At 40.2% G+C, this 14,715-nt stretch overlaps 1 protein-coding gene across 1 annotated transcript in view; it reads right to left on the bottom strand.

Moving 5' to 3' along the window:
- The window catches only part of LOC134226035 (autophagy-related protein 9A), a 33,913-nt gene that overhangs the window by 1,267 nt on the left and 17,931 nt on the right, over window positions 1-14,715 (bottom strand). Inside the window, exons 4-13 of the mRNA XM_062706550.1 lie at window positions 13,641-13,818; window positions 13,362-13,566; window positions 13,173-13,297; window positions 12,977-13,104; window positions 12,723-12,907; window positions 12,472-12,650; window positions 8,084-8,215; window positions 7,866-8,019; window positions 6,864-7,798; window positions 6,705-6,804 (exon numbers count right to left, since the gene is read on the bottom strand). Coding sequence (XP_062562534.1) covers window positions 6,705-6,804; window positions 6,864-7,798; window positions 7,866-8,019; window positions 8,084-8,215; window positions 12,472-12,650; window positions 12,723-12,907; window positions 12,977-13,104; window positions 13,173-13,297; window positions 13,362-13,566; window positions 13,641-13,818 — 2,321 coding nt within the window. The remainder of the gene's footprint in view (window positions 1-6,704; window positions 6,805-6,863; window positions 7,799-7,865; window positions 8,020-8,083; window positions 8,216-12,471; window positions 12,651-12,722; window positions 12,908-12,976; window positions 13,105-13,172; window positions 13,298-13,361; window positions 13,567-13,640; window positions 13,819-14,715) is intronic.

The following is a 14,715-nucleotide window of genomic DNA, read 5'->3' as shown; positions in this document are numbered from 1 at the left end:
TTGAGCACACTTTTCGGCAACCAACCAATTGGTCATCAACCTTTGTGCTTCCCAGGATTTCAATTCCATTTTTATGGTACAGTATGATATACCGCAGAAAGGTTCTGGACCAATAAACTATGTATTTGAACCTCGTTTCGCAAGCTCGTCTGCCTTTTCATTACCTCCAATGCCACAGTGCCCTGGAACCCAGTACAGATTCACGGAGTTCTCTTGGCACACCTTTCGCAATGAAAGAATGCAGTCCCAGACAAGTTTTGACGTACATTTAAAGCTACTCATCGCTTTGAGTGCCGCTTGACTATCTGTGAAAATACAAATATTTGAATATCTATATTTCCTTTCTACACAGATATTAGCACATTTCATTATAGCAAAAATCTTCACTTGGAACACCGTTGGATAGTTTCCCATTGCCACTGAGATCGCTATCCCAGGGCCGAAGATTCCTGCACCCGTTTTTGTTCCTATTTTTGAGCCATCTGTGTAGAATTTCATGGAACCGTCTCAAACAGTGGGACCTCCGACATCCCAAACCATACGTGATGGTTCATACAGGGGTTAGACAAAAGAAATGGCTCTTAATTTAAAAATGTCTTCAATTGCTTGTTAAAACAAGCCGTTCGTGTATTGTTTTCTTAAAACCAAAAATTATACATTTTTAATTAACAAATTAACATCATTATGCTCAAAAGTAACCTTAAAATGATTAAATCAGTAATAGAAAACATGTTTTGAATACGAACTATGCCCTTCAGTATGTTCTGACCCATCTTGCCCCATTTGCAAGTTCATGTTAGAATGTCTAATTTTCGATCAAATTTATTTTTTTTCAACGCAATTAGTGCAAGAAGGCCTACATTACTCCTTCCCCTCGGATATGTTACCTTGCCGCGGTGGGTCGGCTTACGCCATTAGCACTGAGATGGCAACCAAAGACATATCCTGTCGTGGTGGTATCACATGTTGACTATTTTTGTTTGGTGCCGCGTTACGTATCTGGCATTGACGCACTAATTTACGGCATTTGCATGTGATCCAACGGACATCGTGTCTTGAAGCCTTGAATGGTAGTGCAGTCAGGCAGAGGCCTTTTTCATCAGTGATAATGATGTGAGTTCTCTTCTTTTCGGCAATACTTTTCTGATGCGTTCCCTGTGACGCTGATTCGTAGCCACGCTTACATTTAGCTTGCTAGGTATTTATTGAAAAACAAAGTATTCAAGATATTCGTAGGGAATCGACTGCTGGATTCACTGAGTAGAAGTTTTTTCAAAACTATGAACGTGGTGCCAGTTTTATTTTGTTATGCCTCACTTCGAAGAGCAATAATAAAAAATACCTCTACATTATAATGATGGTATATAAACAATCTTATAACGGCTTTATTCTCGATAATTTTTACAAACAGATAGGCAATAGGCGTGATGAAGCTTTAGCTTGCCACCGAAAAGTGAATCCTATACCTGACCTTGATTAGAACTTAATAGATAATCACCGTAATTAATCAACGATAAAGCTACTTGTTAGAACAGTTTAAAGCTATAGGCAACCTTGACAAAAAATATAATGAAACAAACTAAGTTCTTTAGCAGTTTCCACTTTTACATTATACAACTTACATTGAGTTTGTAGTGTCGACACAGCTTAAAAACATTGACGAAACAATGACTTAGGTAAACAAAGTGATTTGACGAACGCATAACCTACACTCAGAGCAAACAAAGTCAATTAATTTTCATTCTGCATAAATAAAAGTTAAAAATAGAACACTGATTCGCAATATTTTTTTATATTTTCAATGTGGTCACAAAAAACATTAAATAACTTATAATTGTACTATATGACTAAGTGGCCTTCAAACCACATCAGATGCTTCTAAGGCAAAAAAGAAGACATTGCATTTTAAACATTGCTTTTAATAACTAGAAAAACGTTGTACTAGAAATCTTGAAATTATCATTTTAGCTTTTGATCATTGACTAGTTTGCATTCAATTACATTTTGCATTAGTGTCGCGTTGATTCCAAATCCGAACCTCACTTCACCCCATCCTTATCCTACCCCATGGCGTTCAAGTGGTCTGCACGGACTCTTCTGCCATTACCCTCTCTATTATCGGCTTTGGATTGACTTGCGCTCTCATTGCCCCACCAAACGCTGCAAAATGAAAATGAAAATGAAAAGAAGGCCTACATTACTTATGACACTTTCACTATATTGCTCGACTAGATTACACGTTTTATAGAAAGTGTGTTTCGCATAAGAAACAATGCTGAAAAATATTTTACCTTGCCATACTCACCACAATGAAATTTTATCATCAAATCGAATGACAATATAGGGTGGGTGTACCAATTGTCGCCATACATAAGAACAACTATTTTTTAAAAAATAAGTAAAAGGCATGTGGGTGGACTTTATATATCAAGCGAAAAGTTTTACTTCCTGTTCCTTAGAACAGCTGTGAAAACCACAATAAAATTTGTTATTATCCTCAAAATTGATTAATCCATAATAGAAACGCATGTACCAGTTGTGGAACTATTCTTAATTTTGGTTCCTTATTTGGCAAATCCCATTGTTTTCTTATGGGATTGGCCTAATAGGGACCACTAGTGCGACAACTGGTGCAAAGGACGTCGAAAATTAAGCAAAAATCAATTTTTACAATTATGCTTTGCTTGTTTTGGAGGAAATCGAAGGTGTTATCGTATCATATGAATATGCTTTATCGATATGAACCTGGTTTGCGCTGATTTGATTGGCCATTTGGCATATAAAGCACTAGTGCGACAACTGGTGCTATAGACACAACTGATACATCTAGCCTAGTAGAACCAAATTATTACTCCTACAAAGCCATAATTTCCACAATAAAATGTATACGATGCTCAAAAACGGCCCTGACCCATCTTGCCCCGATTTACCCTATCTTCATTACCGGGATGTTCAGCCCATGGCTGGTTCCCCGAGCAAAGCTTGAGAGCAAATCGATAACTGATTTTGTTGTTGTGAAATTGCCTAATTTTGATAACTCAGGTTGAAATCCTTTTGGTCGTTTTAACGGTTAAAAGATCAAAATCTACAGCAGAAAAATCTTACTGTGACATCAAATCGAAAACTATTCCTGCTATCGATGAGAGCAAATCGAAAACTAATTTTGATATTGGTTCTGATAACAAAATTAGTACACAGTGTGCTGTCAGATCATACAATTTAGAAATCAACAGCAAAATGAGATCAAAATATGTAATCAATCATGATGATTCATATTTGAAAACAAATTATGATTTCGATTTGATGTCAACATCAAAATATGTTTTCTATATGCTCTCATTATGATTTCAGACTTTGCTCGGGTCATCTCGTAATCCGACATTCTGGCTACGTGCCCGGCCCGTGTCCTTAGGGGACTACCGGTCTAATGAGCGTTTGTAGATAGTCAGTTTAGTGCGGTAGTGAACTCTATTCGATCGGAGCGTCTTGCGGAGACTAGACTAGTAGACGGACTTAGTGACAATTGTTCCACTCGTATCCCTGAACTTCGTATTACCCCCTCCAAAGTGATGCTGAATAGTAGACACGAAAGACCATCACCTTGCCGTAACCCACTGCGGGTTCCAAAGGGACTCGAGAATGCTCCTGAAACTCGAACTACACACCTCACCGGATCCATTGTCGCCTTGATCAACCGTATTAGTTTATCCGGAAATCCGTTTTGGTGCATTAGTGGCCATAGCTGGTTCCGATCGATTGTATCATATGCGGCTTTGAAGTAGACGAATAGATGATGTGTGGGTACGTTATATTCGCGGTATTTCTGCAATATCTGGCGTACGGCGAACACCTCGTTTGTAGTAGAGCGTTCGCCCATGAATCCCGCTTGGCACTGCCTCACGAACTTTCTTGTAATTGGTGTTAGTAGACGGCATAGCATTTGAGAGAGTACGTTGTAGGCGGCGTTCAGCAATGTGATTGCGCGTTTCTGCAATCTAGTTTATCGCCCTTTATGTAGATGGGATACACGACACCTTCCATCCACTCCTGCGGCAGTACCTTTTCCTCCCAAAACCTAGTGCAACGCTCTAACCAGTGCTTCGGGACCGTGTTTAAATAGCTCTCCTGGTAGTTGGTCAATCCCAGGGGGTTTGATATTTTACAATCAGCCAATCTCCTCCTGGGTTTTCCGGAGATCCGGAGACGGAAAACGTATGGCCTTGCGCGTGCTCCCAGGTTCGCCACCGTGCCACCATCGTTCCCGTTTATGTCCTTACATATATCAGGCTGTGGCATAAGGCCCTTGCATGAATGGTTCAGCTTCTCATAGAACTTTCGTGCGGTCTTTTACCCTCAGCTTGCACATCTCTGTGTTAATTTGCTGTCACTAAATCATGAATTGGGGCATCTTGCTCAGAACTAGGTTCCCAGCTCGTTTGTGGTGCCACAGCTTTGATGGACGGTAGCCGCTCAATGCCCGCTTTTCCACACTTCCTGTCTTGTGCAGCAAATTTCCTGCAGTGCCACGACGTCGAAGTTGCGGGGATCGTAGATTATCCTGTGTCAACCTGCAAAAACTACAAACTTGCAGTTCCAAATTTCCAATCGTGAAATCGTGATCCGTGATCCGACGAATAAAGCCTAGGTTGATGCCGATTGTATCGAATCGCATTATCTCTTATGTCGTTGTCCGTAATGTTTGGTTTCACAAGCGGCTTATTGGGCCTGCGCCTGCGTCGACATAGGCTTGTGCATTTTGAGCGGCACACGATCGCTTTGGCTAAGCCTGATTGCGGATACATGCAGCTTTTTGTAGAAGTTAAACAGAGCCCACTATCGAACCTCACCACATCCAAATCAGGTACCACAACACGCAGTTGACCTAGGGAGGGATCGTCAAACCCTTGAACATGGTACCCGAAGCCCTCAAGGGGGCTCCAGTACAATTTTGATTGTAGACTAAAATGTGTCTTCGTGCGGCAGCTAATTTGTCGTACTTTTTAACGAACGGATTTTAAAGCCTTCGTAATAGGGGCCCTCTTTAGCCGTGGCTGGGTTCGATTCCCGGTTTTTGTGCAAAAATGAAAATGTCAATTTCTACAGGTTCCGCCGGAGCACTCCGTGATGTTCCGGGAGTGGCCATTAGTTATTTTACACTTTACAGTTTTACCAGAACTTTATTTGTGAACATCCATGAAGATAGAGCTGTCGCACGATACGCTTGGTCTAAAGTAGTAAATGTCCTATTCTACAGGTTCCCGGGGCACCATGTAATATTCTGGAAGTGGCCAGTGAGGTCAATTGTCCTTTATGGAATCACCAGAAAATTATTCATGAGAAATCATGCAGATAGAGCAGTCGCATGATATGTTTGGGTCAACAAATGAAAATGTCCATTCCTGCAGGTTCCCCAGGAGCACTCCATGAGGTTCTAAAAGTGGCCAATGAGGCCTTACAGACCTTACGGACGTCCCAGAAGGTTATTTGTGAGAAATCATGAAGAAAGACCTGTCACATGACATGTTTTGTCCCCTCCTACGGCTGTTCCGGGGGCATTAAAGGCATCCTTATAAGCACATCAAAAATCTGAAAATTTCTTAATGGAACTGTATGTAGTGTAGCTTTGTTTTTAGGAAAAGTTTTAGAAGTGTTCCATATAAAAAAATAAGTTTTCGTTGAATTACCCCAAATGCCATATCGTAGGTACCCCAACGGAATCTGGAATAATTTCAAAACCCTACGGAATCTGGACACCACTCGAAGTGGAATCGAAACTCGAATCAAAAATGGACTTTGTTTCGAAATTTTACATTGATCGGTTGAAAGCGAACACTGTTTTTTCGATTTCAAAATTTGCCTTATGGAAGAGCTAGCTTGGCCTTTTGGGTGTAACCCAGAAGATCATTCGTCCCTAATGACTCGTGCGTGGCAGGCAGTACTTCTTTTATGCACAAAGAAATTTTGCGGAGGACTCGAAGGCCAATAACTTACATCACTCTGATGTCCGTGTTAGGGATGCACGAACGGGATTAGTTACATCTGAGATTTTTACTGGCTTTGACAAAAATTGAAATTTTCAATAGCTTATTGATAATAATCTTAAGTTTCCTTGAAATTGAAAAATTGCTGGAGAGTGTACGAGTCGATTAATATATAAATCTTCAAAATCAATAGAAAGATAAAGGCGCTAATAACGTTCGAAATCATCACTTGCAGCGTAACGCTCTCGATTTTCAAACATTTAAATGACGCCCAGTATACTGCCGTGAATCGTATGTTTGTCCCATATGAATAGGAAACCCAGCAAAGATGGGACAGATATGCGATTCACGGCAGTATAGTACAGGGAAACGTAAGTCCTACGTTAAAATTACGCCCAAAAGCTCTCGAGCTACTGGAGAAAAAATACCATCCAACGCACTGGACGGATTGCGGCATCAAAAGGGTGTAACCAACACGGAGAAGCCTGATAAATGGATCAACGTGATTCGACAAGCGATGCTGAGCTCAAAGGTAGCCCAACGATGGCTCCATTCGTATCTTCTTGAGCCAGCACAAGTTCGTAGCCAAGAAAATAGATACGTCGTAACGTCGTAAACAGGTTTTTTGATTGTAGAATTTTTTGATTCAAGGCATGAGCCTAGTAAACGAACATTTTGAAAAAAAAAAAGACCTGTAGCTACATATTTGTATTTCGTACTTACATGATTGTGATGCAACTCGTGCAGGTACAAAGTGCTAAGACACATATCTGCTGCCGTTAACTCGTGTGACGGTTGAGATACTGCATTTTCCCCGTACAGACTGAAACGATAGTACAAGTGATTATGTTTGATCAAATTCCATGAAGCAACTTCAAATACCTTGACAAAAGTCCAGTACGAGATCCTTCGGCGGGTCCCTCTCGTCTACTCATACCGCCGCGGGTGCTGAAACTCATTGTCGATCGTGGATCACCCAAAGTGCCAGCAGCTTGACTAGATGAAAGCATTGGATTGCCACCCATCGCCCCCATGCCCCCGTTTTCATCATCATCGTTCTCGTTAATGTCATGCAGGAACGTGCTTCTGAGAGGGGCCGTACTACCATCGGTGAGATTTTGTTGCAGCATCCGTTCGAAATCGAACGATGGTGGCGAGTTGAAATGATAATGCGATTGCAAATTCGACTGTTGAAAATGTCCGGTTGGCAGATGGGTTGCCGTAGTGGGTGGTGGAACCGGGGGAGGAGAGCCGAATCCACCCAGATTCAATGATAAACCTAACTGTTGCGAGTTGGATAGGTTGTGGGTCTGCAGAATTGGATGTATTATCGATTGGTACTGCTCGCCAAGGCTCTCCATCGAAAGCAAACTCTGTGCCATGGCATTCGTCATGGTGGTTGGGCCATACAACATCCCTCGCTGCCGGTTCAGATCTTGTAGGGCATGGCGTTTGATTCCCTGAACAAAATGTCTGGCTTCCGGTGGCATTTGCCACGTGGGGTTCGTCAGCGTGAAATGCACCAGCGAAAGCTCGGTCTTGCCATGTTCGCCCTGGGTGTACTGATTGTTATCATTCATCGGCGTATTCATGGCTTCGGTAGAGTCCTTTTCGATGGCACTATTGGTAATCTGCCAATCTGGATTGCCGTGTTTACGGACGTCCAACTGAGCAAAAGAGCAAACGTCGCCAACGCCAATCACATCGACTGTGAAGTGACGGAAGAAGTCGACCAGATCGAGTGCTTTTGGCTTCAGGGTAAACATCAACACGAATGGTGCTACAAAAGGGCTGAACAGTTCGTTCAAGATGAACATCTGAAAGTTAATTAGAGAATAAATTTTGAATCGCTTTTCATAGAAAGTTTTTTTTTTTCGAACATACCGCTTTCAATTGGAAGAACTGCTCGAACTGGTCGCGAACTGTCGAAGTGTGAGCATAGCCTCGCCATGCAGCCGGAAGATAGTGCACGTGTGCGAGAACGTTCCGCAGTAATTGCTCCGGGCACCATATCATGTTTTCATCGGGAATCATGGATCTGTAAGGACATAATGAATTGTCTACTTCTTTCGAGAAGAACTATAGAGCTTTCTTTAACATACCTGGCAATTACACTCGCCGCCCCAAGGATCGTAAAGATTGTAAACACGTGCTGCACTTGAAACACATCTTCATCGTAAACTGCCAACAAGAATATCAAAGATGCCACGCCTCCGCAAATGAATGCTACGTTCCTAGAAAAAATAAAGATTTAGTCAGTGTAATCAACATACTTTCTATCGAAAACGTGGACTATCCTATGAAACTACGAGATTTTTTAAAGCAAACTCTTCACCATATATGTTGTCGGATCATTCATATACAATCTTCCTTTGGTTCAATCAAAGTAAATTTCCTATTTCTGGGTATTCCGGGATTTGGACATTAATTTAGTTCTGAAAACTCATTCGGTGAGCAGCAAGCCATGACTCGGCTCTTCTTGTCAGATCTCCGTGGCGTGCACACGCACCCATTGAGAGTTGCTGTCATCGCATTTCGTTCCGGTCATTTGGGGTCACACATTTTGGCGATCCTGCCAAGTTTTTTGGATCCTGACGCTAATTTCATAAGGAGAGTTGAATTTAAGTGGTTAATGTACGAAGAGTATCTGAGAGTGATTTATATTGCTACAGAGCGCGTCTGAAACACCGCTGAAAATGGATTGTGGTTTGAAAAGTTTCAAAGCGCGTCTGGAAAACTGCTGGAAAATAGATTTTTTTTCCAATTTCGTTTATTTGGTAGGCTCAGGCGTGTATAACACTTTACGGAGCCACGTTTCTTTGTGATATGTACAATCGACATAATCTTATTATTAAATTAGTAAGAGAAGGAAATAAGCCAACGTACTCGTGGTGACTCGAGGTTAGGTTTACAATGTTTAAGGATGGACGGGGATTAGGAGGAAAATAGATTGTGGTTTGGAAAAACACAAAACGCGTCTGAAAGACCGCTGGAAAATGAATTGTGGTTTGGAAAATCACAAAGCGCGTCTGGAAGACCACTGGAAAATTAACTTTGGTTTGGAGAATCACATAGCGCGTCTGGAAGACCGTTGAAAAAGGAATTTGGTCTGGAAAAAGTGCGTGTGGAAGACTGCTGGAAAATGGATTGTTGGTGGTTTGGAAATTACAAAGCGCGTCTGGAAGACTGCAGGAAAATAGATTGTCGGTGGTTTGGAAAATCACGTCTGAAAGACCGCTGAAAATGGATTGTGGTTTGGAAATTCAGAAAGCACGTCTGGAAGATCGCTGGAAATGGATTGTGTTTTGAAAAATCACAAAAATCGCCTGAAAGACCGCTGGAAAACGGATTGTCGTTTGTAAAATCACAAAACGCGTCTGAAACACCGCTGCAAATGAATTGTGGTTTGGAAAATCACAAAACGCGTATGAAAGACCGCTGGAAAACGGATTGTCGGTTGGAAAATCACAACACATGTCTGGAAGACCGTTGGAAATAGGGTTGTTGTTTGGAAAATCACAATGCGCGTCTGGAAGATCGCTTGAAAATGGACTTTGGTTCGAAAAATCACAAAGCGTGTCTGGAAAACCACTGGAAAATAGATTTTGGTTTGGAAAATCACAAAACGCGTAGGAAAGACCGCTGGAAAATGGGGTTTTGAGTAAGCCATCAGCGTATGTTTATTATTTCTAGACCAACATTTGAGAAGAGTGTAACAGCTAAAATTTATTCCTACTGATTCTTCATCTACATATATAGCTACACGTAAATAAAATCAATGTTATTCATTAATAAGATTTCTTTTTTGCCAAAGTAGGTGCCTAACGAAATGTATGAGAAATAACTTATACATTGCATTCGCCACATACATTCCAAAACTTATACATTTCATTAACTTATTAATGTTATGAAAATTTTAAATTGTCATGTCAAAATATTAGTGAGTGAGTTACCTAGTGAGTTACGCTAATTTTGGTCGAAATACAAATGAAGTGGTGTACGATAGAACATGATTTGCGGAAACACTACACATTACACGCGGCAAAACGTTTACCAAAACGAACCTCGCTACCTCCCGACCCCATATATCCAACATTCCAATGGTTACTCGTGGAAGTGCAGATGGCTCGTCTGCCTCTATTAATATGAGCATCATGTCAACATATTCCTACCCATTATTTGTCCCGCATTCGAACACGGCCGACGCCAGTATTACTCAAATTTGGATCACCCGTTTGTACACATTGAAGGTTATATTATTCTTAAATATCATCTGTTGGTTCTCTTTGTAATTACATCTGGCCTGGCAGAAACAGAGTAACAACCATGGCTTCAATCATGCTCATAAGAGTGGTTCAAATTTTGACTTTTTCGCTCCTCTATGCTTAAACGGTAGTATCAGTTGTCTTTATAGAACTTCCCTAATTTTTAACAGATTTGGTTGTATTTTGACTTAGCACGGGCGATTTGAAGCTTGAGAATTACTATGGAAACAGTAACTTTTTTGGATAACCGTTTTGCAATGTTGCTCATTAATATCTAAAAATATATGGCAACATAGGAAATTTAGCGAGTAAATAAATCGTTTTTGTTGCGAAACAATTTGCTGCTTGCAAGAAAAATTATTAAGGAAATACTAAATCGTGGGAAATTCAATTGAGTACGTAAAAGAATAACATATCAATAATGAGTATTTTTGTTTACGAAATCGATCGGTTCGCAACAACAACCGTCTTACAGATTAGGAAATATTCTTCGAAGTCTTCGGGTTGATTATATTTAGGGGGATATCATCCAGTGCCGGACACATAAGCCATTTGACAAAAAACTCTAACTATCCGGATTATGTTTCCTTTTAAACCTTATACATAAAATATGGCCATTGATGATTCATACAAGCTATATTTGATTATTTGAACACGTTTTACGACGATGAATTTTGGAGAAAAATTTCACGGTTCAGAAAAATGTCTCCTAGTACCGGACACTATTGCATCAAATGTTCAAATATTGTTCAAATGTGACTAAGTTCCTGTTACATGAGTAAAGAAATCATTCAGAATAATCATATTTTTCACATGCTTCAAGCTGTAAATATTAAAAATTGTTAGTAGAGCTTATTTGACTCGTCAGCTAAATTGTTTACATCCTAATCCAAATTCTCACCTTTTTGAATGCCTTTCTCAGCAAGAAGAAACAATTGAATTGAAGTAAGTGTAACAAAACAGGTGTAAAAAATGGCTATGAAAAATCTCAATGTCCGAACACCACAATTATATGGCACATCTAACAAATCATAATCATTATTTAAAATATGGCTAATATGGACCATCTTCACATAATCAGAATGCATTAGATTGATTTTAACATTGTTGGTTCAAACCTTCTAAAATAACGCGAAACATCAAAATTTTAAACATTTTTATTCAATTTCATATTTTGTACAAGGCTTATCACATGAAGATCTGATATCCCATGCCGTTAAAATCCTTTTAAATAGCTTCCTTTTGTACTTTATAAGCTGAAGGAGGGAGCTCTGCAAGTATCGTTTTACTGAGTATCCGGTCCTGCGCTGGGGGATCTCCTCCTAAATAGTTAATGAGCCGCCTCACGAAACGATCATTCACATACGGGGCGATTTCCATACAAACTTCAAACTGCTCGTACTCAGTTAAATTACTACCAATGCAGTTTAAAATTTAGGAGGTTTATCAAAACAGCAAATGTTATCGTTCAAGCAGGGAGCGAAACAGTCAAAATTTCAATCACTCTAAGCTCTAAGCAAATTAATTATTATCTTATGATCTGCTTTACGTAGTTTCCGTCGGGCGGTCGTATCTTGTATATAACCCTTCTGATTTTTTCTTTACTTGTATATATGTGGACGAAGAAACAAGGGGAATACATTTTGGCTGTTACGCCCTTTTCAAATGTAGGTCTAGAATAATTAACATCTCAGCGTGTCAATCGGTGAGCAACACGACATGACGCGTCTCTTTTTGTCAGATCTTGGTCCTGTGTTTGAAATCGGAGGAAGGGGCTTCCGCTCTTCAACAGATAAGTACTCATATGTTTCGAATTGTTCACTTCCTCACTCAACCTTCAACCGATCACAGATTTTCAATGCCTACCTTTACGGAAGCATGTCAGTCGATCACCAAAATGTAGAATTGGCGAGATGATCCTTGAACTCAAGAAGAGTTCGGCCTCGGACGCCAAAACATGTTATCAAAGTTGGTAAGCTGCAGGTTGGATGGTCAGTACGCCCAGCAAGCATATATCAACCGCCGGTAGTAGACAAGTGCTTCAGATGCTTCAAACTTTTTTAAATTTAAAATGTTTGGGCAAGTTGCGAATTCTATGCCATTGTTTCATATTGAAAATTGACCAGACCGGACTATGGGCTCAAAAATATTGCCCAAGAAATAGTTTTTTATAATGTACGAGAAAACCATCATTACTGCTAGGTGAATTAATCAGCTGTTGTTACCTTGCGATCACAATCAAAAGTGGTGACGAGAACGAATTCATGTATTTCACTGCCGGCCGGTAAGCCCGAGTAAGCCGCGCATCCAATTCGTGATCCAGCTCGTTAAAATGGCGTAAATGGAGTTTTCCGTATTGTGACCAGCACCTCATCCCCAATGTTCCTGGCTCCTTTTTGATTAGCTATAATTGCATTATTATTATTATCTCCATTGAAGTGTTGTTTTACTTAATAGAAGACCGAAGTATACTTACATCAACATAATTGAAGAAAAAGTACATCAACTGACAAAGGAAGATAAAAGGCGACAGAACAAAATTGGCTACTGCCACCCAGAAAATTTGATTGGCCAGTTTGTTGGCCAATTCTATACGACGGTTTGACCGCTTGAATTCCTCTCGTAGATGCCAGTTGTTCTCGAACGGAGACCACGGTCCCCCTACAAGTAAATAAAAATTTCATTTAATTTTCTCATGATTTTCTTTTAAATAGAACTCATGCTTCTTACAAAAAAGAATTAACCCTATATTGTAGCGCAAAGCTTGGCTCAAACAAACTACGGTCCCTAAAAATGGCAGCTGAATCGTAGATGGAAGAAGTGATTTGTTCATCATTGCAACCATGTAATTTTTGAATCTGGAAAAATCAAAACGAGATAACGAAAATAAGAGCATGATCTGAAAACATACTAACAAAATACCTACCTCAATATCCTATGATAGATGTCTAGCTCAGTCAACTGCTCTTTGTTGATGCTCATTTGAATTTCCGATTGCACTTCTCTGATTTTCTTTTGAACCTCGTGCCAAGTTAAATTGTCCAGGTCAGCCTGAAAGAAGATTATATCGAAAGCATTTAATGAATATCTGAATAGGCGAACGAAAGAAACTTACATCGGCAATCTTCAACGCTGTGTTGAAGAACAATTTGATGTCCCAAAACTGCACGAAATGGCACAGAAATTTGAACAATCGGAAAATCCAAAAAAGACCGGCCATTGTCAGTACCAGCCAATCAATGGCTCCCAGTGAGGCGACGCACTTTGCAGGTGCCAACATAGCTTCCGAGAGTTTAACTTTGTGGTACTCATCTTTGTCGCTGAACAAAACAAAAAACAAATTAGTTTTAGCGAGATTTTCAACAATCTATTTTGTCTGATCAATTTAACTTACTTGAAAAGTATAGAATAGTCTATACAGTTGATCATGTAGGTGATCAAAACCACGACAAACATGAACTGGAACAGCTCGAAAACCCTCTGCAGCATCATCACATAGAATCCGTGCTTCTGGTGGTAGCTGTAGAGTCGATTGAAGAACGAATCCAAATCTTCGATATGGTTCCATCGCGCTGGCAAGCAAACAAATAAAAAAATTAAATTTATATTCCAATTAGGGCGGGTTATTTTGTGGGAGAACTTCAAAGCGATATAGAGGCACTGTTCCGTTTTCCATCTCACTGAACATTAGACTGGGGCTCAGTTGTATGGAAAAACGCAAACTTCATCCAATCAAGTGAGATCAAGGATTTTTTTTTGAATAGTTTTGGGACTCCAATCAACTGTGCAAAATATGGGCTCGATTGGTTGCATCCTCGCTTTTCCGATCGTGTTTCAATTTATATGAAGATTAGTATGGGAAAACGTAATTTTTTACATTTTTGCTCTTAGCGGATTCAATTTATCGTCAATGAATCGCCAACTTTGAACGTGCTTACAGCGGCACACTAGGTGTTAACTTTCTGAAATCAGTATGGCTAAAGCAGCATAGCATAGCATAGTTACGGTGTACTTCGTAGATTGGACACTAGTGATACTCATGTTTTTCTTTTGAAATCCTTATTCAGATTGCTATCAGAAATCAAGGTTGGTGTGATCCTTGATTTCAATCTAGGATAAAAATCACAAAAGCATGAGGATTACTACTCCTGGCCACGCCCATCTTCACCGTAACTTGGCGTAACTTAGGAGGGGAAGGAAGTGTTCCTGTGGTACTTACTTAATGAGAGGCCCCCGACTCAGCGACGCCCTCATAAGTACCACGGAGTTGGATATTGGGGAAGGTATTCGTTGGGTCAGGATTTGCCTGTAGCTGACAATGTGACCGAGGTAGATCTTACACCGTAACACACCACGAAAAGGTGTCTACCCAGCGTTACGGGGGTTTCTGAAATCAGTATGGCTAAAGGCATCTTCATTGAAAAAATATTTGGTCGATGTAGTAGCGGACACCTTCCTACATAACCTGT

This window comes from Armigeres subalbatus, chromosome 3 (assembly GCF_024139115.2).
Source record: "Armigeres subalbatus isolate Guangzhou_Male chromosome 3, GZ_Asu_2, whole genome shotgun sequence".
Taxonomy (NCBI): domain Eukaryota; kingdom Metazoa; phylum Arthropoda; class Insecta; order Diptera; family Culicidae; genus Armigeres; species Armigeres subalbatus.
The sequence above is the reverse complement of the archived record's forward strand: the minus strand, read 5'-3'. Positions and strand labels throughout refer to the sequence as shown.